General features: G+C 39.9%; 1 protein-coding gene across 13 annotated transcripts in view; it reads left to right on the top strand.

Moving 5' to 3' along the window:
• tns1a (tensin 1a) overlaps positions 1-22,049 on the top strand; it is a 106,503-nt gene that overhangs the window by 40,089 nt on the left and 44,365 nt on the right. For 10 of the 13 annotated variants that reach the window (XM_038721203.1, XM_038721300.1, XM_038721261.1 and 7 more), the window contains 3 exons: positions 12,544-12,582; positions 14,528-14,569; positions 20,691-20,740. In XM_038721203.1, coding sequence (XP_038577131.1) covers positions 12,544-12,582; positions 14,528-14,569; positions 20,691-20,740 — 131 coding nt within the window. Of the gene's footprint in view, positions 1-2,993; positions 3,377-12,543; positions 12,583-12,617; positions 12,736-14,527; positions 14,570-18,172; positions 18,550-20,690; positions 20,741-22,049 lie in introns of those variants that run through there. The other 3 variants (XM_038721283.1, XM_038721291.1, XM_038721272.1) reach the window with 3 other exon arrangements.

The following is a 22,049-nucleotide window of genomic DNA, read 5'->3' as shown; positions in this document are numbered from 1 at the left end:
AACATTGTAATCCACATCTATGATGTGTGAAATCAGGGAGAGGCCTTTAATTAGGCCAAATGACACGCTCCATAAAATGCAACCCAGAAGCTTTAATATTTCAGGAGGCACGGGTACAACCCCATAACCCCATTTTACCACCTACTGTAAAACTCAGGACTATTTATGTAACTCAGCGTATGTGAATTTGTATGGACATGAAAGATTTTGATTGACGAAAGAGAAAAATGGAGTGTTAGACGTGGAACCAAACAAGAACCCAAAAAGAAGATGATGTCATCAGGCTATTTTCAAGTGGGATTAAAATGCACTACAACATTGTGGCTGTAACATTGTTACAGCCACTTTAAAGTCAAATTTAAATAAAATTGGTAGACAATATAATTATTTCTCTATCAACTTTGACTTTCTCCACATAGAGGCAATAAAATAATTTCATTTCAACCTATATTTGGATGACACAGCATCATAGGCTGACAGCAGCCTGATACAAAAGAACTGCAGATTTTAAACAATAACCAAAATTGTTATATACAAATATGGAAACATTTCACTCCACTGCAAACATCGGTTTGCAGGTCAGATAGCTAATTTGCAAGTCACAGCTCAAAAAATGTATCTAGAAATGTTAACATCGGTCAGTTAAATGCTAAAATGGTTCGGTCCTTATTCTTCAGTACCACTTAACAAGACATTGTCCTTGGCATGTAAACTAATTTTATTAAAAATTTAATTGTCTTTATTCGATAGCAATAGTGGACAGATAAAAGGAGACGTGGGACAGAGAGATGCAACATAGGCCACTGGTCAGTTTCAAACTGGGGACACTGGGGTTTATTGCTGGCATCTTAACCCCATAAGCAAGGGAGATACACCTTGTGCTGCCAACACAGTTTTGTTTACATTACATCTTGTGCCCATGCTGTCAATCAAACATATGCACTGGCCCACCCACTCATAAATCTCACAACAAAAATCATTAACTATACATTAAAATACAAAATTTTAATGTAATATGCCATTTGACTGTAATAAGGTGGATTTTAAATTCACTTTTGCAATTTGCCCCTGAACAGACTTCTTTTTCAGTGGTGTAGTGTTTTTTTTTTTTATCCTTCTAAGGTTCTCCTTTTTATCTGCTTTATCTTCCAAAGAAAGAAAGTGCATGGAGCAAGACCAAAAACACAGTAAGATAGAAGCAGGCATGGTGAGCGTTCAAGAATGTTGGCGTGGAAAAGAGAGTAACAATCCAAGCATGAAGGTGAAAAAGGAAGAGCGAGAGAGAGAGAGAGAGAGAGAGAAAATGATGAGACACACACGTGTGCACTCACACACACACATTCACAAGAGCCAAGCCTCCTCATTCTTCAGCAGCCCCTCACAGAAGAAAGTCTGTTCCCCCTTCGCAAACACGTCACATCAAAGAGCCATCACAGCACGTCTCCATAGTGACGCCCTTCAGTAGTATAGATGCAGCGCAGCAGTCGGGAGATAGCACTGGCAGACAAGCGGTACAGGCAGCCTAATAACCGGGTGCTAGCAGATGACTGATGGCTCAATTTAACTGTAGTCCTCGTCTGGAGGTCAAGAGCTAAGTTCACCCCGAATGTTTAAAACCCAACGGGAGACTTGCAAATATTTTCCTCCCAAGTATTTTAGAAAAGAGGGATCTTGGGGGAACCTGTCTGTTGATCTCAGGTTTTTGCTCTGGAGTAAATGTGCAAGCAAGGTACAGCTGTGCAACTAAGATTAATTAATTTCACTCATACAATTTGACAGTAAATGCTTTAGAAAAAAAGTTGTCTAAGAGGATTTTGTGTTGACCTGCGCTGCTTGGGTAGTACAGTGCATATAGAATCATATTAGCAGTAACCTTATTCATCTGACAGCACATTTTTGTGCTTAAGATTGAAGTGTAAATATAATCATAGTAAATCACTACATACACATGTTAAGATAAAATGTACATACACACTAAAATAAAACAGAATCATAATTAAAGATAAAATAATGAAATAAAGGGCAAAATTACAATAAATATGTGTTGCACTGCAAACAAAATGTCAGTAATCGAGTAATTTAAACTTATACTCTTAGAAAGATTGTGAAAATATTATCAAGTTAAAAGCAACCTGTTTTTCATTGTACATCAATTTGCTCACTCATGCTGTGCTGTTATTTCAAGACACAGGCACTTATTTTTACAACATTCTTGAAACAGCCTTATTACTGCTGAAAACGAGTCAAAATAATCTGACTGTACTGGCTGTTTTGAGATCCATGGCCTTCTCTTACAGCTCAAAATAAGACATACTTAACATTGTTTTATCACCTTGATAGAGCATTGCTTATGAGCCTGTTAAATCCCAAACTTAATTAATGTCACCGTATAACATATTGTACATTTCTTTGTCAGTAATTGACTTTCTGGGAAACAAAAGATAGCCCATATAACATATATAACATGAAACATTTCCTTACTTGTACATTTCTATATTGTGTCTCCTTCATCAAATGAGCAGGTTTTGGCAAAGGGAAGGGTGTCACCTTCAATACGTTTCTACATGTTGGGTTTTAATAAGGTCAGATATAAAGAAAATAATATTTGATAGGAGAGAGCAATGCAATTATGTTTTTGTTTTTTTATACATCCAGCAGTGAAGTCTGTTGACCCAACAGTTAGGAAATTAAAGCCAATGTCAGCAAAAAGGACTGTGAAAAAAAATCATCAAATCAGCATCATACATTTGAAATGAGAGGGATTTTTTAGCAGCACAGAAACAAGAACAGAAAAGTTATTCTTCCTCTCTCCTTCCCATTCTCCCTCTCACTCCCTCTGTCAAGCATGTGTCGACAGCTACAGCAAGGGCTCTGAGGGAGGAGAAAGAGAGAGAGGGAAATAGACGGACAGAGCGGGTTAGCAGAGGGAGGGATACAGAGGGATACAGTTACTGTCTGCCCCTGAACGGCTTTTGCTCTCTCGTTTTGGGTACCGGAATCATAAGGAGCCCCGAGCCACTTTCTTGGCCTTATATAGCTTGTTTCAAAATTTCTTGGCAGTTGTCAGGAGGAACCAAAGCCAGCAGCATAAAGAGTGTATCCTGGTCCAGTCCAGAGGCTGCACAGACATCCACATGCGCACACACATTTACACAGAATCGAGTTCAGTAGCTCTCTGGCACGCGTTTGGGATTACTGCTGTTGTTGTGAGCGAGAGGGGCGGAGGAGGTGGAGGAAAGTGTCTGTATTTGGTACTCCCTCTCTTGCCCTCTTTCTCTCCTGGAGGGGGGTCTGAAGGCAGGGAGAATGCAGAGGTAGAAACAAGGGAGAGGGGGAGAGAAGAGAGAGCGTGAGAAAAAGGGGCACCGTTGTGCAGGTAAGACAGCTAGAGGAGGAGATTTTCAGATGCGTAGAGGTTGTTTTTGTCTTGCAGTATATTCCATCTGTAGTTTGGCATGTTGGCATGTTGAATGCATTTTCTGAATTTGTGGTTCTTTGCAGTCTTTCATATCTTAAAATGGGTCTTCAGAAAGAGAAGCTCAAGCTGAATTTAAGTGTTTTTAGGACATACAAAAGGCTGTTGGAGCATGAAACAACAAAAAAGGGATTCTGGGATGTCAGTTCAGCTGAAAATGCTTTCCTCTGCATGTTTTGGATGTAGGCTAGTCTGCCACTCTCTCATGGGAAAGTTGCTCCCATGGGAATGAGACAGACAGTTCATTTGAGTTGCTGTTTGAGGCTCGGGAGCATTTCATGACCCGACGAGTAGTGATTTGTGGCGGCAGAGTCGCAGAGAGACCGGGAGCAACTGGTCAACACAACAGGCAAACACGTGTTTTCTCTCTCAGTGTAACCTGCATCTGCTTTGGCATTACAAGACATCAAGTAGAGCACCTGGTCAAGTACAATTTTTGCAGGAAATTTCTTTTTTTACTCAGTGCTGTCCTTAACTTATTCTCACACTTTTTCTTCCCGACACCTTTGAGAGAGGATGCAGCCTGATGATGGGAATCATTCACCTTTGACCTTGAGCTAATACAAGGATGGCAGTTAAACAAGAAATGGTCAAGAGGTTGCAAGGCTTGTATGTCCTGTCTCCCACTAGAGGGTCAAAACAACAGAAAGGAATGCGGTTTTATTACGGCACCAAATTTAAACACTTTTCTACAATGCATTTCTCATGTGCACATTTTTAATTTGAAGACGTTACATAACCATGAACCTGGTGCTCTTGTCCTGGCATTCCACTTTTCAAATTGGTCATAAGTCTCACCACTTTCTCCACCTTGCCCAGAAACCCTCTTAAACTGCCAAAAGAGCCGTAACTCATGTATCCCTCGTGTCTCATAACATGAAGATGTTCTCTAAGAGTGATGCTTATGAAACGGCTGCTGTCCCTGTATATCTATCCCTCTTGAACTATTTGTCTCTTACCTCTGTCTCTCCCATGCCTTAATAACATACCTAGTTTCCCTAAGGGCAGTTCATCTTTTGACACATCAGAGGAGTGAAACCTTGGCAAACTTAAGAGAAATATTGAGAAAAAAATACAATAAATCACAGAAAATCGTCTTGAAGGCCTCAAAGTGAATAGCTTTAAAGTTTGATTGCCAAATAGCAATACCTCTCCTTCCTAGTAGGTCATGCATGACATTTGTTTTTCAGATTGAATTTGAAGATATTCTACTGCAGGCTTCAAGAGAAGAGCACACAAACAGTAAATGTGGCTGGTAAACTGTGAAAACTACAAGATCCTCCAGCTGCGTCAGCTCCAAAGTATGTGCCGGGAAGTGTTATAAAAGCAGTAGTGACCAGGGAGGATGGCATTTAGCATGCAACCACACAAGAGGCCAAGACTGAATTAGTAGAGGCTCAGCCTACCCACTAACTTATTTCTGTCAATAAGTGACAGGCTGGCAAGGAAAAATGAAACGGCAAGTTTAGATTAAAATTTCAGTACAAAGTAACACAAACTATCTTTTCACTTGTAAGAAAAGTGCAGACACAAGCATAAATTGAGGATTTCATAAAAGTAATTGCAGCAAAAGAGCTTTCAGGAATCTCTTTGAGCATCTTGTGTTCTTGTAAGCCCATATTTTATTGCGCTTTTTCTGTGTATACCATTGATTTTGGCTTGGCGTTGTTTCTTCATTCTCGCTTCACTGTGCTATTAGTGGTTGAAAGAGAAAAATCACTCGGTAGCCACCCCTAATTAAACAGGAACTGATAGGCGAATGCAGTCCGGAACAGACCCACCAGCACCGTCCAACATCGGCTCCATCCAGTAATGATGAAAACATGCTTGTTTTCAACTTCCATAGAAGCCTGGCCTTTGAAGTGTTACAAAATTGCACATTTTTATTGCAAACTTTTCCTGTGAGTGGAAACCCAAGCTCTTGCAAATCAGGTGAGTTTTGGTTATAAACCTGTGCCAAATGTTAGACCTCTCCCACAATTGAAGCCTCGATTAAATGACCTAACATTTATGATATGCGGTCATGCCCCTCTTCCAGAAAACTCCAAGTCGGGCTTTTAGATTTGGAGGTTTTCAACCTGTGTCCAATGTGAGCCACAATTGCACATCTGATATTCATCATTTCCTTGTTTAATGGGGTATTTTGTCGTCTGTAGCTTGCAGTGATTTGGTTGTAACCATACAAGGGGCGAAGCAGCCAAGCCAACAGCCCACTCACCATTCACTGTGGCTTGACCATGATCAACTAGCTGCTTCCTCAGTGATCCATGGTCTTTAGCCTTTTGTGCATCCACTTGATGAAGCTCCTTTGGGCCTCAACATTGGCATGTTGGTTTCGAGATTATATAATGTCAGTGCCTTTGTTGGACACAAATCTGAGCTCACTGGCAATCAAAATAGTTGAAATAAGAAGGCAATCCACTATGATGAATTTCAGAGTAAATAACCTCCTGTATGTTGCGGTATATTGTGTCTGAAGCATTTAGGGTAGCAGCGAATGCTTGTGCCTGTCGGCCGGTTTTCGTCCTTATTTATGTTGTGTTAACCATGTGGTAGTGATTTTGGTCTCATGTGAAAAGATATATCCCCTTCTTGTGTTATCCGCAAGATTTAGATAGTGGATTCTTCACGAGAACACTGGGAACTTGTTGCTTGGTAGATTTTTACGTTGCAGAGAAAGGCAAAGAGCTTCAAAGGTAATTTTTTTTCATCTACGGCCTTGTCATTTATTCAGCCATCACAGGATGGTTTAATGCTGTGGGAAGACCTTGTTTGTGTTGCGCTACCGGGTGTTGACGGACACATGTGGAAACATCTGGTTGGCAGTGTGTTCTACTTAACAAAAACAATTATTTAGACTTTATATGTATACACCAGACCTTTTCCATCCTTTTTGGGTCCAAATGCTTCTGAAATAGCATTTAGACCAGCATGGATCAGCACAGGCTGAAGGTTCTCAGTGTTTGGCTCCAAATTTAGACATCCACCAAATAACTTAGACCCTTGACAAAATAACATGTTTACCGAGTGGATTCTCTGTTTTAAAGGATATTGAGTCATGAGCTTGAAGAATTGACTCTCTTATAAATGACAGATAGCATTTTAGGATTAAAACTTTCCCACACACTATTCTTCTTTGGCAGCATTGTGCACAAGTAATTTATTTTGCCATTATTCTACTACAACTTGATTTAACTTTCTTTTTAAATTCGTCATCAAGTATTATTCAACCACTGACGGCATCACTTGACACTACCAGTGCAGCCTTGCCAGCAACACACTGCCACCCAGTCAAACATGGCGGGTTACACACTTAACATTATGTCAAAATGTTAAAGCGGGAGAGGAACATGCTCTCCACCATCACAGCGCTCGGCGGATTTATTAGCTCTCCAAGTAAAACAGAAACCCAGCCGATGTATAAATCCCTCCAAAGGGGCTGTTTGAGCTTCAGTCCTTATTTGGCCCCCGTTTGAAAAGTGAAGAATTTACTTTCTCAGGCAAACTGCCATCAGCACGGCAGTGGCTCTTGTGTGGGCAGGAGTGCTTGAGGAATTTTGAGTGTGGTTGGACCAATGGCAGGCTTATTTATTGGAGCCAATGAGATGATTTATGCACAGTGGCAAACACATGCTTTCTCCCATCAGTTAGGCTGAAGTAGATTAACTAAGTTTAGGGTGATTATTGCTAGGTTAGATGGGTAAAAGGGAAAAACTCTGTGGAAATACTGCTGCTTTCATGAGTTTAAAAAAAAACCTTATCTACTTCTAATGAACTAAAACTCTTTAACTGGGTTTATCTCATCTCCAAAATTGTGAGATATCATACCATTTTCACGTGGCTGCCCTTATTGTTGGCCCAAATGCAAAGGAAGAATGCGAAGGTTGCTGAGCAAGCTGATCTTATTCTTCCTTGGTTATCAGAGGATGCTTGTTCCAGCCTGTTTGAAGTGTGTGAGAGTGAAGAGAAAACAGTTCATCACTGTCCTGCTTGAACTGCAGAACGTTTACTCATTATACAATGATTCAACTCAGTGGACCGGGTTGAGAGTCGTGCTTTGATATTGTGCGCTCTTCATTTCCATATAAACCCACTTGAGTACTTCAGCAGCACTTTTGCTGAAATCATTAAAGCTCTCACTGATCCACGCTCTCATTGTGAAAGAGGGAGGGGGGATCAAGAAAGTGGAGGAAAGCTCTGTGAAGCTGTAGAGACTCACCTGAGACATTTGACCTTTGCTGTGGGTAATTCAACAACGTCCCGCCTCAGCTCAACTCTGTTTGCCCCCAATTGAGGCCTCTTGGCTGGGCTGAGATTGTGGAGGGGCCCCCGGGTGGCTCGCTTGACTCCTTGTTCTAGTTCAGTGGCTTCCCAGACGCCCCTTGTGACTCGATGAGATTATAAGCTCCCGGTTTTAAAAGCCTAAACCCACTTTGACTCTCTTTCTCTCAATATTGGAGAGTTGTCTTTGTGGTCTGATGTGGTCACTTTGCCTGGAAATGATTGGTGAGACTCATTCAGAGGTTAAAGAAAAGTTCACCATTAACTTTATTTTAAGTGGAATCAGGACAAAATCAAGTTCAATGGACAATATCTTTCAGATTAAATCAATTCTAAGGCATTGAGTGATGAACATGCATGATGAACAAAAAACTGCATTTGTGAGCACTTTGGTGCTGATCCTGTGGATTTTTTAGGAAAAATAAATACAAGATAGCATGATTTATTGTTTCAAGCAATGGGACATATGCTGAAGAAAAGATGCACAGGTAATGAAAAATAACTCTGGAAAACTACTGGATCATTGTACAGATGTTGAGATGGCACAGATGCAGTTGCACAAACAGTCACGGATGGATGAAGTTCAGGTGTTAGCCTGGCCTGATGCTAAACCGTGTGGCAGGGCCTCTCAGAGATTCCTACACTTTTATCCGTCTGAGCTGGCAAAAACCACATGAAGCCTGTATTAATCTGGCTTTCAGCTGAACCCACCATATATGGATGAAGTCAGAGTAGCTGTTGTTCTCTTACTTAGTTGCACAGTGATGCGATGAAGATTTTGAGTTGCACTGAGAACACGGTGTTTGAAGGAATGTAAGATTGTGTGATTATGAAGTCAGTGTCGGTATTTTCTCTGTGTCTGCTGCTCTGGCTGTCTACTCTTATGGCTGCCTCACTAGGAGACTATATGCAGGCAATATGCATGTCTGATTCCTCCTCAAATATGTTCCTGAAGATATCATGATTCATATGGCTGGGATCTGACCAATAGTCTGGTTTCTCTGAATGTAAACATACAGTAGCTACTGACCCTCAAAGTCATCACAAAACCCTTATGACCTTTAGATCAATACTGGAGGGGAGTCATCATCAGGACATTTACTGGCGGATGCTACAGTACAGCGCACAGAACAGCACCTCTTGTCAGCTGTAAATAAAGGCACATGCTCTTGCCATGAGGCCCCAGGGCCACTGGGACCGCCAACACTGATATGTGAATGTCAGCCACAGCCCCAGGTAGTGTGGGCATCGTAAAGAGCAAGCATGAGCCGACTCGCTCACAGTACTAGCAACGTCATCTTCTGAAAAGTTCCAGTCAAGTAGTTCTGCATTAGCTTGCTTACTAAAGGGACTTCTTGATGTTGAGAAAGAGCAATGTATTATGGGTTCATCACATAAATTAATCTGTTAATGATTTTTCCCCCACCATGAAGATGAGACTAAATGAATATTAGCAAACAACAGTTATGCTATATCTAAATGCTATTATCAATGGAAAAAGAAGGCGCAACAATGGAAATTGAAAGAAAATCTCTTAATTTTAGTGTGATAAAAAGGGACGAGACAAAATTAGTATATAAAGGATGTGGCAAATAAAAGACTGATATAGATTGGGTGGAGAAAGTAATAGAAACACCTGTCAGTATACTGCGCTACAACTCAACAGCACCACAAACTGACCATATAGTTGAACCTCATTTTCTCTTCCTTCTTTTCACCTTAATCCACTTCCCTGTAACAGCTGCAGCAGCAACTGTGTAACTCATTCACTTTATTAACCCAGAAGGTTCAAAAGGATGACCTCCAAGCACAAGCATGCACACACTGTACATGCACGTGACAAGGACAAGGTCTGACTGAAACTGGCATAAATTTGGTATGTAAAATCTTTAGTTACTCTGTGCTTAGTGCTTGACCAAGTGCTTTTGGCTTATGGAGTCAGATTTATTTATTGTTTTTGTAAAGCACTTTGATTGAAAGTGCTCTATAAATAAATGTATTATTATTATTATGGTTTTAAAAATGGCACTTACTATATGAATTATTGGCAGATTTTAAATTGTGCAAATGATCAAAGAACAAGTTCGTTGTATCATATTAAGGTGTCAGTAATGCAGCATAGAAATTTGTAAAAAACAAAATTTGGTGTAGCATATACCGATATCAGCACTGACTGATGGACTGATGCCATCACATTGCATATCTGCGTGCACTGGGCGGAACCTGTTCTGCCGGATCTTATCCAGCTACTGTATTCTGATAGCATTACAAAGTCAATGAGTCTTTTGTTTCCCTAGAGCAAACTAATTACGGCGGCTTCCTTCCTGCCTGCGTCTGTTGTCTGCTGATAGCGCGCTCTCATCTCACCGCTCGTAAACATCCTTTTCAAACAGGGCACGTTGCGATACAGGGCGCCGCACGCACTCCTTTAACCGCGCACACGTTTGCATCCATGAACGCCCCCATGCATGTTTATCTGTACACACAAAAGTGAATACAATCAGATGGAAGTCACTCAGCTTACTATGGAGTGCCTGTTTATGAATCGTAATCAGTGATTTGTGGTGCAGAGGGTGATACAGACTATTGGAGCCACACTTGCTTGTCATGGATACTATGAGCAACTGTTTTGAGAACCAAATTGGCCTGTGATGCCCTTACTGCTATTTAAAGATGCTACATGTAGCATTGCAACATCAGGAAACCAATACTGCTCTAATTTTGAGGTGATAGTATAATTAGGGGACAAGTGATACTGTTGCTGGGAGGTCTGGCAACAGGTAGCAGCCCTCCACTCTGCATTTTATAGTATTGGTGTGCCACCCAGCCGCATTTGTTGGGAGACCTACTGTTTTACTGAAAAAAAGAGCTACTGTTATTTGTTTTATGGTAGTAATGCCAAGATATCAAAATGATAATAATAATTAAAAGTACTTCACCACAGCACCTTTACTATTCATTAATATACGCCCAGCTGGACGTAATAATATAAAAAGTCACTATATGGCATTTTTATCGGTGAGCAGTAATTAATCAGCTGTGAGTCGTCTTCACCTGATGGAGCATCTGAAATGTTATTACATCTGCAGATTTACTACAATAAAGAACCAGTGGCAGTCTCCATTGTTGTTCAGTACTGTTAAAAGGCTGTTTAATAAAAAATATTGCTTTTGTAAATTCTCGAACAATATGCAAAGTGCTGCTCGCAGGATTGCAGGCAATGAAGTTACAGTATGGGTTTCCACTCAAGCTGTGTTGCTTAGAGCAAAACAAACTGGAACTTAGACGATTAGTCAATTAATCTCTTAGGAAAATGAATCTGCAACTGTTATATAATTGATTAATCATTTTGTCATTTTTCCAGAAAAAATACAAAACATTTGTTGAGTTTCTGAAAATGGAAGTATTTTCAGATTTACTTTGGTCTTTAGATTGTTCTTAAGACAAAATAAAACACTTGAGGATGAAACGTTTGGGGGGGAATGTGACTGGCATTTTTCATAATTTTCAGACATTTAATAGACAAAACAATGAATCAATTAACCATTAATGGCTAATGAAAATAAATAATTAGTTGAAGCCTTAAAACAAACAATCCCAACGTATCCTTAACAAAACCACCAGAAATCCCAATTTCAAGTTGTTATTTGTAAAATATTTCAGTTTACCAATGCATTGCAAATTCCAATAAAGATAAACTACGGTAGACGCATGGGCAAAATAAAAATGTAAAACAGGACTGTATGTAGAGAAATAGAAAAAAAAGATCGACTGTCATCAATTATTACCTTACAAATCTGGGTCTGGTTTTAGTTCTGCTTCTTTTCTTTCGGAAACAGAATGTTTTTTTATAGAAAGTCTGAAAATGTTTTACAAATGTTAAGAAAACCTTTTTTATCAGTTAGTTTAAGAAATTCTATGACATTTTTCAGAACATCATAACGGAGTCTTTCTGGGGAGAAATGATGTTGCTGCTGTCAGGTGGAAAAGTCGTCAGAGTAAGGTCATATTCTGGCACCTTTTTCTCAATCACCTATGGCCGCCACACAAATCATGTTGTGATTGTTCGGTGTCCTGCGTGTAATCTGCCATGTCTCACAGGAAGAATTTATGACTCTATGATCAACTAATCTGACAAAGTGTCCATCTGGAAAGGCAAAAATGCATTGTAGTCCAATGTGTGTGACATGTGTTGAAGGTGCATAGAGGGTCACAGAGCAGGTCAAGACAACACCAGGGTCCTAGTGCCCACCCACACGAGGATACACTGCGTAATCAGAATTTCTCACCTGAGTTCTTATTGAATGCAGGTGAAATTGCTTTAAATTTACTTGATGAGGCACTTTTTTGTGTGTTTTCTCAGACAGACTAATCAGCAAAAACATCACGCGATATGAGTTATGAAGTCATAGTGTGCTGCTTCTGCTCGTTTGTAAACTGACATATATAATATGGTATAATTCAATGTTGAATTGTTTTCTGACATTTACAGGAAACATTCTCTCTCAATGTGAATTCAATGCTAAATTTAGCCTGAAATGGGCCTGACATGTTTCCCACACAGACTAACTGTTTTTGAGGCAGTGGTTATTTCTGGACTGTTGAGGGTGATTTGGGGAATACTCAGGCATTCAGGAGGAAACATTCAGAGATGTCTCTGCCTCCCTGTTTCACACACTGCTTACAGCAGTGTTTTTAAAACACAGTCACAATGTACATCACAACTTTCTATAGAAAATTTAATGGGATTTTTTTCACTCATGATTTTTCTGTTTCTCTGTTTGCAGGTCACCACATCATGTCAAACAACTACCAACTATGAGCTGGTGAGTGTAATGTGTGCACGTGTGTGAATTTGTGCACAAATGAGACAATCATGGAAGATCTCGTTGACCTCTGAAATCCCCCTCATAATGCCATGGTCCTTCCTGGAATTGTGGCAGAACCACTCACCATGAGGTTGTTGCTGGAGGTCAAAGGTCAGACGCTGTAACCATAAGAGTTTCCTCCCTTTCCCCAAAAGAAAATCCTGTCTGTACAACTCAAACCAGACACCCTCTGTGTCCTGTTTTTAGCTGTAGAGGTGATAAGAATACTGATGGTGAGGGTGCCGGCAGTGACAATGATGAAGATGATTGTCAGTGTCAGAAGTATTACATAACATTGACTTGTCCCAAAACTGGGAACCTGTCCTCACACCATACACAGTTTACTTTTCTCACAAAGATTGAGACATGTTTTTGGGGGAAATGTTTTGCTTGTATTTGAGAGAAAATAGTAGAGAGTAACATGGTCTGGAAATGACATGCATACTGTAATTAAGTTGTATGCATCTTACAGACACTACACCACTATGATTATCCCCCATCTAGCAAAAAAACATTTGTAATTTAAGTACATAGTCAATAAGACTGATAAATCACTGATTTGGTCCGAGACTTTCAGGATGCTATTTAAATGCTACACTGAATAGAAGAGAGTTAGAGAGAGCTGCAGTCAAAGTGATTATTTTCCTTTCCTCTAGGGGCTGCTCCTTTACAAGACACAATGTGATTTACGCACTGAAACACTGAGGCTTGAGTCATTTTCACTTTAATGGGCTTGAAATGGGTGTTTTCGTTCATCTCCGTAAAGAATGCGCGCTCAGTCAAATGGTGGGACATGATTAGAAAGCCAGCAGGACTTGCAATTTGATCGTTCTCCTGATTTCTACTCAATATAAAGTCAAATAAAAAGTGACACAGTCCGTCCTGTTTGGATTTTCAAGACTAACCACCAATGATATGACCAAATTAGGGACATTCCAAGCTACGGTAACTACTTTTCACTTATTTACTTTGGATGCTGGCCTCTTTAAATGACTGCAGCAGCTTGTTAAACAGAAACCGGTTTTGTTTATAGAGCTCACATCAGGCTAAGACACTGTACTTAACTTAGTTAAGAGATTTTCCTTAACACATGGATCACTGTCAAGCTCTGTGCGTGTGTGTGTGTTTGTGTGTGTTTGCCCTTCCATACACATGCGCGCGCATCACGTACTTTCTTTTTACCACCTCACAGACTGTCTCTGTTTCGCTATCCCCGCATCTTTTTTTATTTTCTTACTCTTACATATTGACAATTCGGCCTGTCCCACTATGAAATTCAGAAGTTGTCACATTGTATTTTTCTTTTTAGAACCAGCAACCAGCACCAACCTGGAAGCCATTATGACTATACCCCAACCCCTGAAATTCATGAATAAAACAATTTAGTTGATGAAGGTCTTGATATGGGGCTGAAAGCAAATGAAAAAAATCTAGTAAGTCAACCTTGAGTCAAATTACTATTTCCAAATCAAGAATGAAGCAAATTAATTAAGGTTTTTACCATCCAAATAATAGTTAAAACCTGATAATCCCAGTTATAATTAAGTTGAGCCAGTCCAGGAACAGGACTCACTTATTCAGGAGGAGTAGCTATACATGTCAAGTGTGTAGAGATCAAACAGACAGTCTGATGAGTATTTTTCTTCAAGGTTAATACAATGACTGTGTGTCTGGTACATCACCGACAGCCAGATAGGGGGAGAGAGAGGTCTATAAAAGATGTAGGCTGTCCACCTTCTCTCTCTCTCTCTCTCTCTCTCTCTCTCTCTCTCTCTCTCTCTCTCTCTCTCTCTCTCTCTCTCTCTCTCTCTCTTTCTCATCCTTTCGCTCACCATGTTGTTTCTTCCTCGCTGTGAAGGAAACAATGACTAACGCACTGACTCTTTCTCGCTTTTCTCTTCAGCCTCCCACTCCTCAGCTGCCATTAAAGCATGTAGATACACCGGTAAGTAACACCCCTTCTTTATTAGCACTAATGCCAAGGAGACATGCTTTAAAAGCTGTTCATTCATAAACGCTGTTGTTATGCAGCCAAGGGCTGGAATAACAATCCTTATTTACAGTAAATGGCCATATGTATATGGTCACCCTTTTACATATACATTTGTGTACTTGGTTGGTTTGGGCTAGACCCCTTAGTTACAATTAGGGGAAATATTAATACAATTTTAATTAGACAGTGCTCCTCTGCTCGAAGTCAGGTCCATAAAGAAATGGTTTTCACAGTTTGGTGGTCAAGAACTTGATTGGCAGGCACAGAGCGCTGACCTCCACCCCATGCAACACCTTTGGGACGAACACAAATGCTGACCTCGAGTCAGGCCTTATCGCCCAACATCAGCGTTGGACCTCACTAATGCTGCTGTGGCTGAACAGGAACAAATCCCTGCAGCCAGGTTCCACAATCTTGTGGAAAGCCTAGAATCAGAAGAGTGGATGCTGTTTTACCAGCAGATCAGTGCTCATGATTTTTTTTAATGACAAGGTGGACAGCCTACACCTCACAAACAATCACATGTTTGTGAGGAAGCAGGTCGTTAGCATCAGCAGTGCTAGTCACCATGGCTGGACAGTGTTGCCTATACAAACTAATATTAAGTATACTAAGGTTGTAGGTTACCAGTTTCAGCTATACACAGTACTGAGGATGGTTAACAAATTTGCATTCTTGCTTGTATCTATCTAATCTCTGGCAGTCTGGAGTAATGTAAATAGCGCCTAGTCTTTTCGACCACTGAAAGCGCTTTTACACTACATCTGCATTCACCGTTCACACAAGTGCTCGAACAGAAACTAACATTCACACATTCACACAGCCACCAGGGGCAATTCGGGGTTCAGTATCTTGCTCAAGGACACTTTGACATGCAGCCTGGAGGAGCCGGGGATTGAATCGCCGACCACGTGTCAGTGTGGCACTGGAATATTTATACACTTTTCGGTGTAATCAGTTAATAAATTATTAATGAATTACATTACATACACAATACATTACAAATACATTTATTATAATTGAGGCTGTTGAGCTGTGACCCAACGCTCACATCCAACCACCTGTTCCTGCACACTGCAGAAGGTGGCAGCATCATGCAATACATACAGTAACAGCTAACCAATCAGAGCTCATGCTGCTACCCGGACTTCTTTTGTGCTCAGATGGCACATGGATTGCATAACCTTTTCTTAAAGTGACCCGTCTCCAAATTAAAGTGGTAAAATGGTAAAAGAGGAGACACTTGGAGAAATTCATTTTGGAATTTGAAACAGCAAATCAACTAGCAAAAAGAAAACAAAAAACAAAAATGTACGTATAATTTAAAGACAAAAAAAGTAAACTAAATTCTTAATTGGCAAAGCTGATGATCTTTTCATTATTTTAATTTTTACTTCATTTTTCTAAGCAAACTGAATATTTTTTATTATTTCACCCTTGTATCAATGCAACCTGGAGGCATGAAGTAAATGATTTAAACCTCTCTCTGTTCCATGCCCGCATAAAGAACACTGCGTGGTACATACCTTACAAAATGAGAAAAGCTGCCGTGACATCTGTTGCTGCCAGTTCACTGCAAATTGTGTCTCGTCCGTGCCAGAAATGGCTGCCAAAACCTGGCCCGAGACTAGGTATGCATGTTTAGCTTGACATTGCTAAACCATGAAGGGTGTGGGCACGGGCAGCGGGGTTTCCAGGAAGGCAAGATTCCAGAAAAATAAGAGAGGAGAGAGCCACCACTAATGCAAAAAGAAAACAGTTTATTCAAGCAAGCAGTCACAAAGGCAAAAATTTGTTAGCTTGTTTAAAATGTTTTTAGATTATAAGGAGCTCCCGTGTCTTTATTTTCCTTTTCATGTAACCAGAAGCAACATTTATAAAATATAAAAGCAACACTGATGTCTTGCATCCCTGTTCTCTCCCCTCTCTTTTGTGAGTCACGGTGAGTCAGTGTTTGCATCAGACGTCGCCTGAATGTTTAGATCGGCAGCAGAAGTTCAGCGATGATTCAGAGTGATATAATCACAAAACGGTCTGTGTACACCAGTCGGTATGGAGATTAATTCACAGTCTGTGTATTCACACAGAGAAAGAGAGAAGAAGGAGACAGTCTGCCATATAGGGACTGAATTATATCTTCAATTTAATGTAATGTTATATGTAGCATTATATAGGAATACTCCACCAAAATGTGTTTTGTGTATCACACACTTACTGCCTGTAGCCTTGAACTGGGCCACCTTTCAAGGCTACAAAGAGTCAATGTTTTACACTCAATAACATTGATGATTGTGTAGTATTCCTTAAACATCAATACCACATTACGTTTGATTCATTCTGTTATTAATTACCATAAACAGGAAGAAGGTGCTGTTTCCCTTGTGCAATAAGAGGTGTTAGAATGTGTCCATCCTCTTTAGTAAAATGCACAAACAGCTAAACAATGGATTAAGGGTTGATACAAGTAGCAACATCCTCTTTTGCAACAGGGTTTATGGGAAATGTGGGCGTAATTATAAGAAATGCTAGCACTAAAAATACTGAGGCAGAGGCTACTAATTGTCTTGACCATGGTCTTGTTTTTGACTGTAATTATAGAAAATTGTCAAACAATTTGACAATGACATATTACTGTTTGGGAGTAAATACTATAGACATTAGTTGCATTCTTGGCTGATGTTGTGATCCATGTGTTTTGTTTGACCGAAATATCTTTGTTGTGGTTGTTATGTCTTATCATAGCATTCCTTGTGTGTTAGCCCTTCATATCAAGTTGCAAGTTTAATGACAATCCTGTGCACACTGGTTCAAATCCATACATTCTGACTGGATTTCAAAGGAAGCCATTTGTTTTTATGTTTTATCCTGGAATCCCTGCTGTCTTCCTTGATACTTAAATCCATGAATCATCATCATATGGGGTTTTCCGTGTGTGTGTGTGTGTGTGTGTGTGTGTATGTAATGTTTTTTTGGTTAGTCCATATAGGATACATCCATGATGGTTTTGAGGCTAAACGCCCCATTGTGACCATAATTGAGTCAGTGTGGGGCCTCTTTTGTGGGGATTATTTAAATCAGTTTCTGGCTCAGGAGAGGATAGAGAGTGAGTAGAGACATGCATGTAAATCAAAAATACTATCTTATTAGCGTCAATTAGCGTTGTATGACTGTGTAAAAAGCAGACAAAGGGGAAAATAATCATCCAATTTCACCAGTTGTAATGACTAATCATTTTACTGCTTAAGACAACAAGGAAATATTAAGATAGAACAGAAGAAACAAACATTTTTCATTCCATATTTCATGCTTTGGTAACCTTCAGCCACTAGATTCTTAAGAGTAAACATGTGCATCAGACGAGCACAAACATACTGTGTATCCTCACAGGAACCATATAGTATACTAACATAACTTGGGAAAAAAGGGAGTCAAGACAAGAGAAGCGGGGGGGAGTCAGTAATAATGACAGATAATGAGACCATGGGAGGAGTAGTTCCAGAGAACACAAAGTGGGCATGAGGGAGAGGACGAGAGAAAGCCAGAGAAATTCGGGTGAAGACCTTCGACAGGGAGCGAGGAGCATCATCATGTATTACATAGTCGCTGATGACGTCTGGCACGAACAGCGCAGAGTCTACCATCTTTTCTACCATGAGGAACTGGAGCTACTTTGTTTTTAGTCCTTGAAGATTAAGCTTGTTATCACCTGGATGATGGTTTCTGACAAAATGACACTGGACGTACACAGGCATATTTTGCCTGAAGATTTACAAGTACGTAGATATGCATAGTTTTTGTTTTATGATTTAATTAGGAGTAACACAGAGAAGTGGTTCCTTTACCTAGCCATGCCTCTGGGCAGCTCCATTCGGAGGCATTTTGCCTACCTGCATTCATCCTTGAGGTGGAGCACTGGGGACCTGTTCAGCAAGGTAGGCCACTCCCACACAGGAAGTCTAAAATGCTGAAAAATGTTCTTTTATTTTAGGTTAGACTTTTTTTACCATGGTTGTGAAAAGTATAGTCTGCTGCTTAAAATGTGTGATTCACAAGGTCATTTAGTAGGTTTTCTGGAGCATTTGGTCGTATCACATGGATTTTTTTCATGAAATATATTCTAAAATGTCTAAAATTCCTACATTTAGGGCTTCTTTAACTGTATTTCTTTAAAGGATATAATTAGCATTTTTTTATATTTTCAAAACAAACAAACCACAAGTATATTTCTCAATACTTTCAGTCTTCCATACCCTTACTGTGGCAACCATGCAACATTTCCCATGTTTAGCAGTGCAGAGCTAGTCATGTGAGGGAGAAAAATACTGTGCATTGACAAAATAGCTCTACATCTATTAAATTTGCCTTTACCGTAAAAGCTAGTGTTCTCTTGTGAAAAGTGCATGTAAATGGATAGATTGTATGCTCGACTTTTCATGCGGCATTGACTTTCACGAGACGTTCATGCGCCCGTGTTGTACAAGGCAACAGATTTTTCCTGTGATGTGAAACGTACTGGCGTAACACCCCCAAAGCCCCATGTGAACAGGCTGTTTCATTTTGCAAACACCAGCATCCGCGGCCTGCCTAGCATCTGGTTCCTGTCAAATCACAGAGAATTATGCTTCCCATTTTGGCTCTTAGGGGTGGGATTAGCTTCATCGGCAAAAGGCCGCTTGGCAGCAATATGGGGAGCTACTATGGGGTGTGTTTTTAACCTTGCACCATGATTAGAGACCCTTCTTGCCAATATCTCTTTTTAACCGCTTGACAAGTAAAGCTGAACACTCACTGTTTTTGACATTGTGGGAAAAAAGTAGCGAGGGTCTGTAAAGATAGCTCCAGCTGTATTTTTTGGATGGCTTTATCGTTTTGATGGTAGTTGACTCATACAGACAAGTTCTCCCCTGGGCCGACAAACAGAAAGAGGAAGAGCCAACTGTAGTATGCAGCCATTCCTCGACAGTACAGCATATTTAGTACATTTTTCCCTCCACAGTCCTGTCACGGTAAAACAGCCTGACTTCCACTCTTCTCAGTAAATAACTAGATACGGGACAGGATAATTAAAGTATGTGCTGAAGTCCTGACAGGACCTGAATCAGGGTGGTTTTCTCCTGGAACACACTGGTGTACTGTATTGTGATTTTTTTTCCCTTTTTCTTCCCCTTCTCCTCAAGAAAGGAAGACAGAAGTGATTGAGAAGAAGAAGAAGACTTCTCAATCACTTCTGTCTTCCTTTCTTGATGTACTTCTTAATCTTTTGCTGTTGTCTCATCGTCTCCTGCTTCTTCTCTTCTCCATTAAACCTTTCATTTTACCTCTCCTTCTTTTTCTCCTTCTCTTAGCTTCCTTTACATCTTCCCCTGTTTCATTTCTTTGTTCATTTCTTATTCTTCTATTATATCTTCTTCTCCATTCTTTCTTCCCTTCCTTCACTTACTTCATTGTTCCCATCACCCTCCTTCTACTTTTTCTCCATTTCATCCACTTTTATTTTTTACGTTTTACATTTACCGCTTGTTTTTCTTTTTCTACTCCTTATTCATTTCTATTTCTTATCCATCTGTTCTCCCTCATCCTCTTTATTTTATGTTTTCTTATACTTCTTTTTCTTGGGCTTTACTCTCATCTTTTCTTTCTGCCTTTTCCCCTATCTTTTATTCCTCTTCTTTTTCTCATTTTTTTCAACGTCTTTTTTTTTCTGCTGTACTTCTTCTCTTTCCTTTTTTAAGTCTTAACTGCTTTACTTTATTCTCATTTATCCTGATGCTTCTCCTCCTCCTTGTTCTTCTTCTTCTTTTTCTTCTTCTCCTCCTTTACTTTTTCTACTTGTTTCCTCTCCTCTTCTTTTCTTCCTGTCTTTCTTTTTCTGAAAGACCAGTTTCACTTCTGTGATCTGACTTTTCCCTAATAGGTTATGTCAGATTGTAATTCAATAACATTGTCATCATTACCAGATGGAGTTTGCTTATGAATCATTTTCTCCCTCCCCCCTCTCTCCCCCACCCTCTGCATGTGTGTGTGTTGTGTGTGTTTGTATGTATGTATGTATGTATGTATGTGCACTCTCCAGGGATCTACAAGGTCCTGCAAGAGTGTGGAGATAAGGCAAAAGCAGTCGCGGTAAGACACAGCATTGTTATGCAATTGTGTAAAACTGTATGCAGATACACAGATGTACACACGTATTTCATCAAAAGAAAATAGTAGTAGGAATGGTAAAGGTATATAGAAGCATATAAGTATAGGTTTAGGGATCAGTTATTTTCCAGCATTACCAGTTAAACAAAAGTTTATCTAAGCGTGTTCTTAGTTCACCTGCTTTGATTTGACGACATGATCTTTGAAGTCTTCAGAAATGCAAAAAAAAGCACGACCCTGAGGATTACAAAACTATTGCTGGGACAAGAACTGATATACATTCTGCTACTTTTCTTAAGTATTAAGTCCTTTAAATCCATTGTGATCCCCAACTCTGTTTTATGATGAACATAAAAAAAAGTTTGTGCTGGATATGTCACCCTTTTTCTAGGAATGTAAAGTATCATTCCACCTCTCTGTTATGTGTTATTCTTCAGGCACGGCTGTTTCTCATGTAGGCTTTACTGTACGCGCACTGGCCAAAAAAACCTGATCGCTGTTTGGCCAGTGAAATATATTGCATAATACCAGCAGAGGTCATGTCAACAGTCAGCGAAGGATTGTAAATCTTTTCCTTTCCAAGAAATATAAAAGTGAGCTGCAGGAGTTTACATTTGATCAAGTGGATGTTTGCGATGAACTCTGTTGTTAGTCCCCGAGAGAAATCGGAGCGTTCTAGAAATGTTCTCACAGCAGCTGTAAAAAACATTCACAAAAGTCCTCGTAAAGATGGTAATCACTGAGAATTGGAATGCAGTTTGGAGTTTAATGGTGGGGTGACTGTATTTAAAGGCTAAACCCTCCACTCCACAGTTGCATTGGTTTGGTCATTCGCAGGTCACTAAATATCTAGAGGGCTACATATGGTTGAAAATGTTTTTAGATATACTGACCTGCAGTTTAACTGCTATTTCAAAAGCACTATATACAACTAGTCAATAGTTATATGTAACCTAGATGTCCAAAAAACCTTAAAAAAAACTTTCTGTACTCACCTTTCAGTCAAGAGTAGCTCAGTGCCTTTTGGACTACAAAACGTCACATCAAAGGGTTCCTCAGACCATAACTCATAATTATTCATCAGGATAAATTAATTTCACTCTATTGTCCCTTTTTTTTAGAAAGGTCATTTTGTAGGTCAACTGGATAGCAGCAAGCCTCCGGATCATGTACGCATCAGTTACTTTTGCTAAGACCGTTTTTCACTAAAAGCCATCTGCACAAAAGCACCTCTATTATGATTTGAGAATATAGGATAGAAGACACACACTTCTTTGCGATCAGCGCCTCT

Source organism: Micropterus salmoides, unplaced genomic scaffold (assembly GCF_014851395.1).
Source record: "Micropterus salmoides isolate LMB-PRFRI ecotype aquatic unplaced genomic scaffold, ASM1485139v1 Ms_hic_scaffold_1, whole genome shotgun sequence".
Taxonomy (NCBI): Eukaryota; Metazoa; Chordata; class Actinopteri; order Centrarchiformes; family Centrarchidae; genus Micropterus; species Micropterus salmoides.
The sequence above is the reverse complement of the archived record's forward strand: the minus strand, read 5'-3'. Positions and strand labels throughout refer to the sequence as shown.